General features: G+C 46.2%; 1 protein-coding gene across 3 annotated transcripts in view; it reads left to right on the plus strand.

Moving 5' to 3' along the window:
- Window positions 1-17064, plus strand: part of LOC110538761 (centrosomal protein of 112 kDa-like) — a 185734-nt gene that overhangs the window by 149149 nt on the left and 19521 nt on the right. For all 3 annotated transcript variants that reach the window (XM_036939340.1, XM_036939342.1, XM_036939341.1), the window contains exon 23: window positions 1990-2139. In XM_036939340.1, coding sequence (XP_036795235.1) covers window positions 1990-2139 — 150 coding nt within the window. The remainder of the gene's footprint in view (window positions 1-1989; window positions 2140-17064) is intronic.

A 17064-nucleotide genomic window follows, 5' to 3' on the forward strand; every position in this document is an offset into this window, starting at 1 on the left:
TCCCTCTCTGCTCTCTCTCTTCTCCCTCTCTGCTCTCTCTCTTCTCTCTCTCTTCTCCCTCTCTGCTCTCTCTCTTCTCTCTCTCTGCTCTCTCTCTTCTCCCTCTCTGCTCTCTCTCTTCTCCCTCTCTGCTCTCTCTCTGCTCTCTCTCTTCTCTCTCTCTCTTCTCCCTCTCTGCTCTCTCTTCTCTCTCTCTTCTCCCTCTCTTCTCTCTCTCTGCTCTCTCTCTTCTCTCTCTCTTCTCCCTCTCTGCTCTCTCTCTTCTCTCTCTCTTCTCCCTCTCTGCTCTCTCTCTTCTCTCTCTCTTCTCTCTCTCAGCTGCAGCTTAAATATAATGTTCATTTTGACTGGGGTATTTCAAAGCTACTGCTGCTCCTTTTCATCTTGATGTGTACCACAAGTTAACCAACACAAACTCACTCTACTTTTCAAAAAGCTAGGAGCTTTTTTCCTCCTCTCTCGATATGTCTCTCTCTTTCTCTGTGTATGTCTGCCTCTCTCTCTCTCTCTCTCTCTCTCTCTTTCTCTCTTTCTCAGGACAGACAGAGAACTGTGAGACTATTGCTGAGACACACCATTGACACTAACTAATGGAGTCTGTACCTAATAGTAACTAAACCAGAGATGCATTTCTGTCTCCCATGGTGTCCTACAGATAGTGACATCATGTTGTTGGGAAATATGTTAAGCATTTCATATCCGGCTCCAACAAGCTGTGTGTTTTGATGTTAATGCAGCATTTGTTTGCTGCCCACACTCTCTCTTATATTAGCATAAAAACTCCTGTTCCATTTAGACTCAACTAAACGCTTCCTGAAACAGCATCTGTTCAAAAAACAGCAACAAACAGGGTCTGTCACTGAAGGAAAAACTCTAAGTCCTAGGACTGAACTGTACTGTACAGAGCACTAAGGACCTGGACCTAGGACTGAACTGTACTGTACAGAGCACTAAGGACCTGGACCTAGGACTGAACTGTACTGTACAGAGCACTAAGGACCTGGACCTAGGACTGAACTGTACTGTACAGAGCACTAAGGACCTGGACCTAGGACTGAATTGTACTGTACAGAGCACTAAGGACCTGGACCTAGGACTGAACTGTACTGTACAGAGCACTAAGGACCTGGACCTAGGACTGAACTGTACTGTACAGAGCACTAAGGACCTGGACCTAGGACTGAACTGTACTGTACAGAGCACTAAGGACCTGGACCTACGACTGAACTGTACTGTACAGAGCACTAAGGACCTGGACCTAGGACTGAACTGTACTGTACAGAGCACTAAGGACCTGGACCTAGGACTGAACTGAACTGTACGGAGCACTAGAGACCTGGATCTAGGACTAAACTTAACTGTACAGAGGACTAGAGACCTGGACCTAGGACTAAACTGTACTGTACAGAGGACTAGAGACCTTGACCTAGGACTGAACTGTACTGTACAGAGGACTAGAGACCTGGACCTAGGACTGAACTGTACTGTACAGAGGACTAGAGACCTGGACCTAGGACTGAACTGTACTGTACAGAGGACTAGAGACCTGGACCTAGGACTGAACTGTACTGTACAGAGGTCTAGAGACCTAGGACTGAACTGTACTGTACAGAGGACTAGAGACCTAGGACTAAACTTAACTGTACAGAGGACTAGAGACCTAGGACTGAACTGTACTGTACCGAACACTAGAGACCTGGACCTAGGACTTGGCTAATCAATTCCCATTTGGTGTTCAATGACAAATGTAATTATCTTGAGGTCAGGTCAGGGGTCACCAACCATGATCCCCATAGTCAGTTTTTTTAGAGTGTGTTTAATACTGTTTGTGTCATAAGGGGATGTATCTATATCAACCCTCTTGGAATGGTGCTCCTCAGGGGTCACTGTTGTCCCCTCTCAATTTGTCTCTCCCTCTCTCATCCCAACCCATCACCCCCTTCTCCCTCTCCCATCTAATCTGTGTCTCTCTCATCCCTCTCTCCATAGTTGATAGCGGAGCTGCAGACGTCAGTGCGTGGTGCTAAGGAGGAGGGCTTGCGGCAGCAGCAGGAGAAGGAGAGACAGTTGAAGGAGGCTACAGCTCGCTGGGATGATGAGAGGAGGCAGATGAGCCGCCACACAGACACTAAGAACAAGGTAAAGTTTCATGGACATTCTGCAAAGGACACTACTATATAGTAGACACCAGTAGTGCACGCCACAGTCTGTTAAAGGCACTACAAAGTGCCCACTACTGAGCCTCAAGGTAAAGGATAACCCCACTGGACATCTGTCCATCTCCCAAACTGTCACTGTTGATCATTACTACATTCTTTATTGTGTGGATGACATTTGTCAATGTCCAAGATGGCAGACATCTTTTCTTGTGTTTACCAGTTAGTTGGGTTAGGATATAATACAGTTCAATAGAGTACAGGCTCAGCTGAATCAACATCAGAGACACAATGTAATATTACATTTTATTAAATAGTGGTTGTCCTAAACTTTAGTTGAAAAACAGCAAGCGAGAGAACATGGGTAAGTTGACATATAAATACGTCCCAAGATGTACACCCATTGGTTGAGAGAGAGGAAGGTGATAATTGCAAGAGTGAGCTCATAGGTTGAACAGTCAGCGTGAGGAATGTGCATTACTGGGCCGTGCTGATTGGCTAAAGGTAAATAGGTGAATGACATTCCTCACATGGCTAACAGGAAACAGGAGAAGAAACAAGACGTCATGCTGAAGATATGTTTGTCTTCATTCCCACTATGCCCGTAGAATAGAAAACAAAGTGAATTGTGTTCTGCTTACAGGACGAAGTGAAACAAGCATTCAGACCAGCCTTCCTGATTGAACTGTTGTGAACTACATTACACTGTGTAGGTGGTTGGTTAAGGCTGAAGCTCCTGTTTGGCTTAAAGCCCTCAGTTCTCCTGGCCCCCCTCAGTGTCAGTAACCAGCCAGTCTGAGTCCCAGGGAGGGGCCGACTGGCTGGTTAACTTACACCCCAGCCCAGACACACTCAGTTCCCCGGTCTGGCCAGAATACTTTTATAGACTAGACACATGTCCCCTCTCCTTTGTGAGAGGGCTTTAAACCCGGGGTCACAGTTGAAATGTATGTGCTTTGTCATTTTTTATGATGGGTTTCAACTCTAACCCCCATACTCTGACACACACATACACTCTAACCCCCATACTCTGACACACACATACACTCTAACCCCCATACTCTGACACACACATACACTCTAACCCCCATACTCTGACACACACATACACTCTAACCCCCATACTCTGACACACACATACACTCTAACCCCCATACTCTGACACACACATACACTCTAACCCCCCATACTCTGACACACACATACACTCTAACCCCCATACTCTGACACACACATACACTCTAACCCCCATACTCTGACACACACATACACTCTAACCCCCATACTCTGACACACACATACACTCTAACCCCCCATACTCTGACACACACATACACTCTAACCCCCATACTCTGACACACACATACACTCTAACCCCCATACTCTGACACACACATACACTCTAACCCCCATACTCTGACACACACATACACTCTAACCCCCCATACTCTAACACACACATAAACTCTAACCCCCCATACTCTGACACACACATACACTCTAACCCCCATACTCTGACACACACATACACTCTAACCCCCATACTCTGACACACACATACACTCTAACCCCCATACTCTGACACACACATACACTCTAACCCCCATACTCTGACACACACATACACTCTAACCCCCCATACTCTGACACACACATACACTCTAACCCCCCATACTCTGACACACACATACACTCTAACCCCCATACTCTGACACACACATATACTCTAACCCCCATACTCTGACACACACATACACTCTAACCCCCATACTCTGACACACACACACACACACACACACACACACACACACACATACACTAACACACACAACCTTCTGCCCAGCTGAACTAGCCCCTATATAGGATCAGTTATCTGACCTGGGACGGGAAACTCCAGTAGCCAGACAGTGACACTGTGGTAGTTGTCTGGGTGTGTCTCTCTCTAGTTTAATTGGCTGTTGTGTCTGGGATGGAGGTTTATTTTTAAAGGCTCTCTGTACTGTTTGTAGGAGCAGACTTCCATATAAATCCTCTTTCCTCCAGACACCCAGTCCCCTCTCTCCCCCGTAGCCCAGTGAGGGGCACTCATTTCTGGGTAGGCTCTGCAGGAGGCCGGCCTGCCCCGGGTTAAATAAGCCACCCGGCGGCTCCGCACCACCACACCTAGAATGTGAGAAATGCCACGTGTTGCGATCCGAACACCTCTGTGGCTGACTGACAGTGTGGGGTAATACAGGGCTGGTCTGGACTGGTCCAGTCTCTGCCCCTGGAGTCTGGATTCTTCTGCTGCTGTAGCTTTCTCTGGTCAGACAGACACATTCCAGATACACACATACATGTTACCTGTCTCTCACACACACACAATATGTCACACAATCTCCCTGTGTGTGTATGAGGCAGCAGCCCAGGCTGTGTGTGTGTGTCTCCTATCTCCAGTGTTAGCAGCAGACAAAGCTCTGTCTATTATCTATCTCCTCATTATTACCATCCCACAGTACTAACCACCCACTAATGGGCTTCCAATTAACCAATGACTTGTTGATTAAAGTCCAGGGACCACAGAGAATGAGAGGAGGGAGGGGGAGGCGGGTGAAACAGAGAATGAGAGGAGGGAGGAGGAGAGACGGGTGAAACAGAGAATGAGAGGAGAGAGACGGGTGAAACAGAGAATGAGAGGAGAGAGACTGGTGAAACAGAGAATGAAAGGAGGGAGGGGGAGAGACGGGTGAAACAGAGAATGAGAGGAGGAAGGGGGAGAGAGAGAGGTGAAACAGAGAATGAGAGGAGGGAGGAGGAGAGACGGGTGAAACAGAGAGAGAGAGGTGAAACAGAGAATGAGAGGATGGAGGGGGAGAGAGACGGGTGAAACAGAGAATGAGAGGAGGGAGGGGGAGAGAGACGGGTGAAACAGAGAATGAGAGGAGGGAGGGGGAGAGAGACGCGTTAAACAGAGAATGAGAGGAGAGAGGGGGAGAGAGACAGGTGAAACAGAGAATGAGAGGATTGAGGGGGAGAGAGACGGGGGAGAGAGACGGGTGAAACAGAGAATGAGAGGAGGGAGGAGGAGAGAGACGGGTGAAACAGAGAATGAGAGGAGGGAGGAGGAAAGAGACGGGTGAAACAGAGGAGGGAGGAGGAGAGAGACGCGTTAAACAGAGAATGAGAGGAGGGAGGAGGAGAGAGACGGGTGAAACAGAGAATGAGAGGAGGGAGGGGGAGAGAGACGCGTTAAACAAAGAATGAGAGGAGGGAGGGGGAGAGAGACGGGTGAAACAGAGAATGAGAGGAGGGAGGGGGAGAGAGACGGGTGATACAGAGAATGAGAGGAGGGAGGAGGAGAGGGACGCGTTAAATAGAGAATGAGAGGAGGGAGGAGGAGAGAGACGGGTGAAACAGAGAATGAGAGGAGAGAGGGGGAGAGAGACGGGTGAAACAGAGAATGAGAGGAGTGAGGGGGAGAGAGACGCGTTAAACAGAGATTGAGAGGAGGGAGGGGGAGAGAGACGGGTGAAACAGAGATTGAGAGGAGTGAGGGGGAGAGAGACGCGTTAAACAGAGATTGAGAGGAGGGAGGGGGAGAGAGACGCGTTAAACAGAGATTGAGAGGAGGGAGTGGGATAGAGACGCATTAAACAGAGAATGAAATGAGGGAGGAGGAGAGAGACGGGTGAAACAGAGAATGAGAGAAGGGAGGGGGAGAGAGACGCGTTAAACAGAGAATGAGAGGAGGGAGGGGGAGAGAGACGCGTTAAACAGAGAATGAGAGGAGGTAGGAGGAGAGAGACGCGTTAAACAGAGATTGAGAGGAGGGAGGGAGAGAGACGCGTTAAACAGAGAATGAGAGGAGGGAGGGGGGGAGAGACGGGTTAAACAGAGAATGAGAGGAGGGAGGGGGAGAGAGACGTGTTAAACAGAGAATGAGAGGAGGGAGGGGGGGAGAGACGGGTTAAACAGAGAATGAGAGGAGGGAGGGGGAGAGAGACGTGTTAAACAGAGAATGAGAGGAGGGAGGGGGAGAGAGACGGGTTAAACAGAGAATGAGAGGAGGGAGGGGGAGAGAGACGTGTTAAACAGAGAATGAGAGGAGGGAGGGGGAGAGAGACATGTTAAACAGCGAGCAGCAGAGAGAGATGGGACAGAGAGTGCATGTGTGCGTGCACTCGTTCTCACCCGTGTGTGTGTTTGTTTGTGCTCATTCATGTGTGTGTGTGTGGAGCGCTGAGTGGCCCGTTTGGTGCCGGTGGAACTATCACGTCGCCCGCTGACACTGTTTCCTCTCTGCTCACTTCAAAGGCTGGATTATGAAAGCTGAAGGGCTGAAGACAATGGTGACGGGGAGAAAATAACATCAAAGTGGCAGCACAGACATTTGAATGTAATAATCCCAAAACAGTTGTTGTCTGTGGTATCCTATGTCCCTTCTGCCCTCTGACCAGATGAAACTGCTTTTGGCCTTATTTCTAGTTTAGTACCGCTGTCTCCACGGCTGTAACCTCTAAAGAGAGGACGGGTGAATAGGCATCTCATGGTAGGACTGTCCCAAGCCTGCCTGTTCTGTGTGGATCCAGAGGATCACAGGCCAGATACAAACTGTGTCAGATATGACCACACAGGATGATTTGTAAGTCCCTCCACATTGATTTGGCCAGAAGATCTGAGCGGTGCCAAGGAGCAGCTCTGTTATGGCAAGACACAATGATTGAAGTCATAATAAATGTAGATCGTGATAAAGAGATGAGTCTTCTCATTCCTGTTCTAACTTCCTCCCTCTCACTGAGTCGGAACTCACTCCCCTCTGATCCCAGAAACACCAGTCATTAGCAGTAATTGGCCGGCCCAAACAACGGGTTGTTCCTGAAGGTTAATAACACCTGTTATTATGTCATTATTGTGACACCCTTATGTAGACCTCATTTACATTTGAGTCATTTAGCCACTTGCAGTAATGAGTGTGTACATTTTCCATACTTTTTTCTTGTAATCAGGGAGTTAAAGAGCCTTCCTGTACGGCATCCACAGCCTGAAGTCACTGCAAGGCTAAGGACACCAGACAAGCAAGCCCTAAAAATATATGGATGAGTCACATAAGCAGATATAACCTAGAAAATTGTGTGCGAAATGACCGTGTCTTCTAGGTTCCTCGGGCTCCACTGCTCCAGAGACAATATCTGCATCTGAAGGAGAAGTCACCCGCTTTTCATCCCCCCATCCAGGGCTTGAGAAAGGTCTTGTCCTGGGGCAGAGACAGGTGGTGAGTCCTCCTGTTCTGAGGGTTTCTCAGGTTCCTTGTACGTGACAACGTCTGGGGTTGATGAATCTGGATTGAGGATGTGTCCTTTGCTAGGGATGCTCCCTGGTCCGTAGGTTCTGTCTCCAACATGCCACTTTCATCCAGGCTCAACTTCACACCAATGTCCATATCCCCACCATCGTCCCCTTCCTCAATAGATATGACATGTGACACATGTACTGTAGATCCTGGAATGTAAATGTAATGTAAAATTACCCTTATCTACCAGGCAGCTCTCTCTCTCTCTCTCCATCTCTCGCTCTCTCTCTCTCTCGCTCTCTCTCCATCTCTCGCTCTCGCTCTCTCTCCATCTCTCGCTCGCTCTCTCTCTCTCCATCTCTCGCTCTCTGTCTCTCGCTCTCTGTCTCTCGCTCTCTGTCTCTCAATGTCTGTCTGTCTGTCTGTCTGTCTGTCTGTCTGTCTGTCTGTCTGTCTGTCTGTCTGTCTGTCTGTCTGTCTGTCTGTCTGTCTGTCTCTTTCTCTCATTCTCTTTGTTTCTCTCTGATATGATCCACCCATCCACAGATGAAAGAAAGAGAGGGATGAAAGGGAAGTAGGAAAACAGGAAGTGGTGTTGATGTCACACCACTCAATGCCCACACTACCCAGGGAGGGAGGGAGCAGGGCGTGTCGTTAGAGGGACTGGAGGCTCTGAGTCCATCTCAAGTCTATGGTGGTTTCCTCACCTCTAACACCTTGAGTCTTGTCATACATGTCAAACAGGAGGGTTAGGGTTCTCTCTCCTTTCCCCTGTCTTCCTCTTTCTTCTCCCTGTCTCTTCTTCTCTCCCTCCTGCCCCCTCTGTCACACACACATACATGTCAAACAGGAGGGTTAGGGTTCTCTCTCCTTTCCCCTGTCTTCCTCTTTCTTCTCCCTGTCTCTTCTTCTCTCCCTCCTGCCCCCTCTGTCACACACACATACATGTCAAACAGGAGGGTTAGGGTTCTCTCTCCTTTCCCCTGTCTTTTCCTCTTTCTTCTCCCTGTCTCTTCTTCTCTCCCTCCTGCCCCCTCTGTCACACACACATACATGTCAAACAGGAGGGTTAGGGTTCTCTCTCCTTTCCCCTGTCTTTTCCTCTTTCTTCTCCCTGTCTCTTCTTCTCTCCCTCCTGCCCCCTCTGTCACACACACATACATGTCAAACAGGAGGGTTAGGGTTCTCTCTCCTTTCCCCTGTCTTCCTCTTTCTTCTCCCTGTCTCTTCTTCTCTCCCTCCTGCCCCCTCTGTCACACACACATACATGTTCACCTCCGGCTGCCAAAAGGGAGAGCCGGTTGATGAATAAACAATGGTACCCGCCCATAGTGGCACATGGCTCCTCTTTGATCCACACTGCTGTTCCTGCTCCCCTCAGCAACACTTCCTGTCTCACACACACACACACACACACACACACACACACACACACACACACACGTCTGAGTCAAGACCATGTCTCTATCTCTGTCTCACACGCTCACACACACACACACACATTTTCCTGCTGCTATTTTAATACCACAGTGAAACTGACACCCATGGACCATGGACAGTGTGAGATGTGTGTGTGTGTATATATATATATATAGGCCTATATACAATGAGTGTGCAAAATTATTTCCATGACATAGACATAGGTGAAAGCTATGATCCCTTATTGATGTCACTTGTTAAATCCACTTCAATCAATGTAGATGAAGGGGAGGAGACAGGTCAAATGATTTTTAAGCTTTGAGACAATTAGACATGGATTGTGTATGTGTGTCACTCAGAGGGTGAATGGGCAAGACTAAATATGTAAGTGCATGTGAACAGGATATGGTAGTAGGTGCCAGGCGCACCGGTTTGATTGTGTCAAGAACTGCAACGCTGCTGGGTTTTTCACACTCAACAGTTTCCCGTGTGTATCAAGAATGGTCCACCACCATAAGGACATCCAGCCAACTTGATACAACTGTGGAAAGCATTGGAGTCAACATGGGCCAGCAACCTTGTGGTACGCTTTCAACACCTTATAGAGTCCATGCCCTGACAAACTGAGGCTGTTCTGAGGGCAAAATGGGGTGAAACTCAATAAACGCAATAAAGCCTGTGGCACAGCCACATACACAGGACTAGGCTGACCTTCTGCAGGTGTGACTGTACTTATGTGTGTTTGGGCCTATATGCTACTATGGAAGTGGAAAGGGAACTTTGCCTGTGGGCAGGACCAGATCAAGAGCAGGTGTATACTGTTCAATATTAAGACTGATGCCTCAGAGGTGTGTGTGTGTGTGTGTGTGTGTGTGTATGTGTATGTGTGTGTGTATGTATGTATGTATGTATGTGTATGCCCGTGTGGTGCTGGTTGATTGATGAGTTTTCCTGGCGTGGGCAGATTCCCAGAATCGTTTGATCCCGTTATCACAGGAAGTGAGGGAGATAACATTCCAGAATACCACGTGAGAAACCCATTACAGGAAGGTGTCATAATACCAGTATAGTCTCTGTACTACAATATCGAGGTGAAAGCCCATGAATCCTTTACACTAGTGGGAATTGACTTTTATAGAATTTGAAATGTTTGGTACAGAAGAAATATGAAATGAATAACCATGGTAGCAATTGAAAGGAAAGCGTTTGGAAAATGATTAGACCAAAGGTGAGGACACAACAGTTCACCTGACACAAGACTGATTCTAAATATTACGCTGCTGATTTCATGTGCATTCTACTTTTACTGTACTTTTCCGCATTTGTTGACCACTAAATCTTAAACTATTTTGGATACATTCAGTAACATGAGATTATTCTATTCCTGGAAATAGAATAATGTTGTGTAGGTAGGTGCAACATAAGACCCCAAAAATATTTTGAGTGAGAGATCTAACTGGTGTTTCCAAGTGACCACACACCTCTACAATGTGTGCACAGTTCCTAAGCAAATTCAATGCACTTTTATGACTCAAAGAAGAGTGTTCAACTATAAGGTCGTTTTTTGATCTCTCCTACCTGTGTTGTTGAAGAACTAGAGCAAGTTGTTTTGTTTGGAACACAACCCTCCCCATCCGCCATCACACAATTACTGTTGTTGTTTACGCTGTTGTTGTTTACGCTGTCCAAAACCAGTCCGTTAGAAATCACAATCTGGGATTTCATAATTTGAACACTCTATTGGCGACATGACTAGCTAAGTTCTAAAATACGGTGTTACAGTGTTAGGCTTTCACAGGGCAATTCAGGGAAACAGATCATCATTTTGGTATAGAGCATAGAAAGGAGTCACCAGTACATTCAGGTGCGTGTGCTGCGGCAAATGTTCTTCACAATAGACAAGCAGGCTCGTTGTGTTCAGAACAACCCAGAACAACGCCATGTCATATTCTAACTGTACTGTAAACATCGTGATTAATAACGTTGACACTGTATATGACATGAGTTTTATGATTTGGAGATGTGAAGTTCACATTTGGACCTCAACGTCTCATCTTTGAAAATATATCAAGTCCTCTTCGTTTACAGCATTCTCCTCACTCAGACAAAAAGAATGGCCCTCGCGCTTGTCGCGCTCAAGCTCAAAATGGCTGTTAGTCAAAACACATACAGAGCTGTGAAGCGCAGAGCCAGAGCTCTGACGTCATGTATAGCATGTTACTGTACAGCCACTATGTTCCAATTTAGGCATTTATTAGTGTCCAAATCTGCCATTTTGAAGCCTTATATACGGGTGCGAGTGTAAAGGGCAACAGTACAGTCGACTCTTGATATAATGCTTGGGACTCTCTTGAACGCCTCCAATAAACCTGGATGTATGCACGAATACAGTATGGACAAGCGTTTTCCTATTCCCTTTCAACTGTGACACTATAGCCGGCAGCACCTGGAGGTGACAGAGGGACAGAGAGCAGGGTTCTTCCTCTGGGAGTGTGGCTTAGCTGCAGCTGGTTTACTTTATTACAAACCTACACAGTAGATCTCTCCATCACGCTTTCAATTATCTCTTATTTTTCTCTGTTCTATTTTGATAGGCTCAGAGCTCAGGCCACAGTGACACACACACTATGCCCATCAAAAGGGCTTTAAAGAGCAAGCCCAAATCTCTCCTTTACGTCCAGACATCAGAAGCCACGCATGACGCAAACCACCACTCTCTTTCCCTCCCTCTTTCTCTCTCATACCACAGTCATTTCAAGGTAGTTTGGTAATCACACGTGTACACACACATGTAGTTACACCCACACAGACTGAATTGTGAGTGTGTGTGGGTACAATTGGTGGTGTGTGCATGTTTGGCCGTGCATGTGTACATTTTGTATTGTGTGCGTGCATGCACTTTGCCGTGTGTGTCTGTGTGATCTAGCTGCCCTGAGGCTGTGCCGCCAGTTGCCTGCAGCAGTCAGTCTGCAGTAGTTCTGCCTAGCTAACTCTTCAATTCAATGTCATTTAGCAGACACTTTTACCCAACGTGACCTACAGTCATGCGTGCATACATTTGTTCTGTATAGGTGGCCTCGGGAATCGAACCCACTATTCTGGCATTGCAAGAGCCATTACCAACTGAGCTACAGAGGACCACCTCAGGGTCATCAGAGTATCTCTTTAATCTGACTCTGAGAAGCTTTCTGACAGCATACTGCAAATAGAAACATGAAGACAACCACTGCTGCTTTCCTTCCCCTTCTTCTTCTCTCTGCTGTTGATTTTAGTTCACCCGAGGGAAGCGTATTGGCCTTATCTTTGCAGGAGGAGACCACCCAGGAAAGATGACTCAGGTGTGTGTGTGTGTGTGTGTGTGTGTGTGTGTGTGTGTGTGTGTGTGTAATTTTGTTTGATTTTATACTCACCTTTAGAACTTGTGTTAATATTAAGGCATGCCTGTACCTGTATGAAATGCTTTGAGGAGTGTGTTGGTGTATGTATGTGAGGTAATGCTTTGAGGAGTGTGTTGGTTTATGTTTGTGAGGTAATGTTTTGAGGAGTGTGTTGGTTTATGTGTGTGAGGTAATACTTTGAGCCCAACTTCCACTTTAGAGAGAAGTACACTGCTGATACAGAGGGGAGAAGGCCCTTCCAGCAGTGGCCCTGCCGTCCTCCTCTTCCTCATCTCCCTATTTTCTCCCTCTCCCTTCTCTTCTCCAGCTTCTCTCTTGCTCCTCCCACATCTCCCTATACCGCTCCTCCTCTTCCTTCCCTCTCTCTCCTTCCTCATCCTCCACCTCTCCCCCCTCATCCTCTCCCTCAGGAAATAGAATTTGCCACGTCTGTTGATTCCAGTCTGGATGGCTGAGACCATATCACCCTAACCCATCTGGAGACACTTTGGAATTATCCTCCATAGAAAATCACGCATTCACAGGCAGATAGAGAGGAAGAAGGAGAGAGGGAGGGATGGAGAGAATTAATGAGTGTGTGTGAGAGAGAAGGAGAGAGAGATGAAGATAGAGATGAATCACAGATGTAGCATCTGGGAGAGGCTCTAACCATAACACTTCTTCAAAGTTGTGGGGAAACAGATGGGGTATCTAAGGTGTATCTAGGATCAACCAGGGGTGGGGAATCTGGATGGCCTCTGGGTGAGATCTGTGCAGTGGGAGCAGGTTTGGGAATGGGGAGGATGTTTCTTCTCAGTAAGGTTCCATGGATCAGGCCCTGATCCAGTCCTATCCCTTCAGAACAGTGAGAGAGGCTGAGCCTAGAGATCTGTGCCCAGGAGGGGAGCAGGATCACTGGGGTAACCAGACTGAGGAGGGACTCTCCTGGTCCTCAGGCTATGGTACAGTAGTATGGAGTCTGGATGGAAGGATCACCCATATCCTCCACAACAGTTGAATTGGATCTATTCTATTGAATCTTGTGTTTATATTCTATAGAATTTTTGAGGAACAATCAAGGAACTATCTTCAGATACTACAACTCTATTGTCCTAGACAGACCGTCTCTTGTTCCCAAATGGCACCCTATTCCGTAATATATAGTGCACTACGTTTAATCAGAGGTCAAAAGTAGTGTGACAGATCCAGACCCACTTCTGATAATCCTGGGAGTATCTGAGTCCCTAAACGGATTAACCAACCCCCAAAAACAACTAATCTCTTATGGTCTCATTTCGGCAAAAAAACTAATCTTGTTGTTTTGGAAAAGGAGGGAAGCACCCTCTACCAAATTATGGCTCAGTGAATTGGCAAACACTGTACACTTAGAAATAATTAGATATATTCTGAACAATAAATGATCAACATTTGATCAAATTTGGTAGCCTTTCCTCTCCTACTTGGACGAGTCAGCGCTGTGAATTTGTACTTATTATCGCACTCTCAGTTGTAATATTTTAATCCACCTTTGGGCATGTGCTGGCTCTGCCACCCATGTGCTGGCCCTGCCACCCATGTGCTGGCCCTGCCACCCATGTGCTGGCCCTGCCACCCATGTGCTGGCCCTGCCACCCGAGCAGTTGGGTATCTATGTTTAGATGAGAATTGTATACCTGTCTTGTATACCTATATACCATTCTTGTGTGTGTTTAATAAAAAATATTTGAGAAAAAAAATATATAAAAAAAGTAGTGTGACCAGATATCAAAAGAAGTGCACTACATAGGGAATAGGGCTTGGTTGGAGACTTATCGCTGATTTTTTTTAACTTTAGGAGATGATGAGGATGGATCAAATCAAATGTTACTTGTCACAGATACATGTATGTGATGGTGATCAGTGAAGAGGCCTGGAGGAAGGTCTGTCTGATTCATACGGGGATTCCATTATGAATCCATGGAGTCATTCATTATCATGCATCTATTAATGATTCCTTCCAGGACTGATGCGTTTGTGCAGTGATGCTCTGGCCCTGTAGTGTTTCATCAACCAGATGAAGAGATCAGAGTACAGTCAGCACGCTCTTCATCTCTTCCCAGAAGCCTTCACTCAGACGTTCAGGAAACGCTGTGTCATGGTGCTGGGAATGGGGAAGGGGGGGTCAGGGGGCCCCAGAGGGGGGTGACATGGTGGGGTAATTGGGCTATCCTCAGGGGGGAAAGTGTGTGTGTGTATGAGAGAGAGAGAGAGAGTTTCATTCTCTACACCCTTGCTATTCATATCCCAGAGTTCTGTCACCTCACACATAACCTCTGTGTGTAACATCATATAGATGATGTATCACACAGTTCATATTAAACATGCTACAAAGTCCATTAACACAACACCCCAATTACAGTAATACGTGACCAGAAGCTACAAAGTCCATGAACACAACACCCCAATTACAGTAATACGTGACCAGAAGCTACAAAGTCCATGAACACAACACCCCAATTACAGTAATACGTGACCAGAAGCTACAAAGTCCATGAACACAACACCCCAATTACAGTAATACGTGACCAGAAGCTAAAACGTCCATGAACACAACACCCCAATTACAGTAATATGTGACCAGAAGCTAAAACGTCCATGAACACAACACCGCAATTACAGTAATACGTGACCAGAAGCTACAAGTCCATGAACACAACACCCCAATTACAGTAATACGTGACCAGAAGCTAAAACGTCCATGAACACAACACCCCAATTACAGTAATACGTGACCAGAAGCTACAAAGTCCATGAACACAACACCCCAATTACAGTAATACGTGACCAGAAACTACAAAGTCCATGAACACAACACCCCAATTACAGTAATACGTGACCAGAAGCTAAAAAGTTCAAGCCTTAGACTAGCAGTCAAACAATCTTCAACTGATGAAATGCGAGGCAAGTTGGATACCGTAAAACTTCAATGAATAGTTTGGGCGTTTATTTTCTTTAATAATCACTAAACATAACCGGCGCGTATTAGAGACAGGCTTCTATCTCCTTAATGCACACAGCTTTTTCTCAATAACATTTTGAAAAGACTACCACACTGTTTATTGTGACCAGTATGGCCAATGTAAACATTATAATAACAAAGATAAGCAAATCAGACTTGGAAAGGCTATCTGTCACGTCTACTCCCGCTCCTCCTCTCATTATTACACACACCTGGACTCCATCACCTTCCTGATGACCTCCTCTATATCTGTCACTCCCTATGGTTCTTTCCTCAGGTCTTATTGTTCCTGTTTATATGTTTCATGTCTCTACGCAACTTGTGTTTCTTGGTTTTTTCCATGTTTGTTTATTTATTAAATTCCCTCCCTGTACTTGCTTCCCGATTATTAGCGTTCACTATCAGACACCCCCATTTCTGTGCTTCGGCACCATACATTTTTTGGTGGCACCATGGCAACGATGACAGAATAAAATCACAGAACATTTGAATGCACATGACCGTGAGAATATCAGATCTGTGTCCATGGTAAACTCCTAAACAGTTTTGTCACTCCTATTCCCGCTCCAGCGCTCGATGTCACCAGTCTACTAACCACCGGTCCTGGCAACCATCATTACGCACACCTGCTCTCCATCATTACGCACACCTACTCTCCATCATTACGCACACCTGCTCTCCATCATTACGCACACCTACTCCCCATCATTACACACACCTGGATCTCATCATCACCTTGATTACCCTCCCTTTATTTAGCCCTCAGTGCCCTCATCAGACAGTATTGGTTTTGGTCACATCCAGTATGCTTCTCCTGTTTTGTTTATCTGCCTTTTCTTATTCATTAAACTCCCCTTCTGCATCCCGTTACACATTTAGACCAATCGTTTATTTGGAACTGCCGTCTATTTGGAACAGCCGTTTGTTTGCTGAAATGTGTGCAGATGCCCGGCTAATTGAAGTTTTATGGTAATTGTAAACAAGTCAGTTGGAGTGAAGTGCTTGACGTGATCAGAAGGAAGCAGAGAGGACCGTGACTGGAGAAGACGGAGCCTGATTAATAGAGTAACATCAACCAGTATCATATTCATCTGCCAATACACTTATTCACCTCATCCAGTGAGTCTCTGTGGTAGAGTCCCAAATGGAACCATATTCCCTATTTAGTGCACTACTTTTGACTAGGGCCCATAAGGAATTGCCCACGGCTCTGGTCAAAAGTAGTGCACTAGATAGAGAAAAGGGTGTCATTTGGGCGACACATTGTGTTGACTTAGAACAGGAAGGGTCCAGTTCAAACAGCGGAAAGCAGACGGATCCTTTTAATGCATTAATAAACAGAACCACTTGGAAGAGGAATGTGTGCTGGCGGCCGCATCAATCATTCCTAAAGTTACTTTCAACCATGATCATTTGACTGAGCTTTGAATTCAGATCTTTGCACTCGTTTTTGACGTCTGTTGTTGTCTCATAATATTGTGCGAAGGGATAGACAGTTTGAAGAAAGATAGTTTGATGTAACACTTTATCTTAAGTTAACCCTGATACCCATGTAACTACACAGTAATAACTGTAGTTAGTAAAAACCTTGTAGGTACATAAAGTGTTACCCAACATTTTGTACCTTTTCGTGATCTGTGTTCAATGCGTCGGGGTTGTGCTTCCCAGGAGCTGCAGGTAATGGTAAACCTACATGATGTTAGTCATTTATGTTGAGTGGATGGGCTGTATATCACCAGTCAGTCATGGTTATTACCTGAGCTATATTTCCCTCAACCATAGGAATGGATGGGAACACCTGCCTTACTCATTCACACACTGCAGGGAGTGTCATAATGCTGATGC

The sequence above is a fragment of the Oncorhynchus mykiss genome, chromosome 12, assembly GCF_013265735.2.
Source record: "Oncorhynchus mykiss isolate Arlee chromosome 12, USDA_OmykA_1.1, whole genome shotgun sequence".
Classification (NCBI taxonomy): Eukaryota; Metazoa; Chordata; class Actinopteri; order Salmoniformes; family Salmonidae; genus Oncorhynchus; species Oncorhynchus mykiss.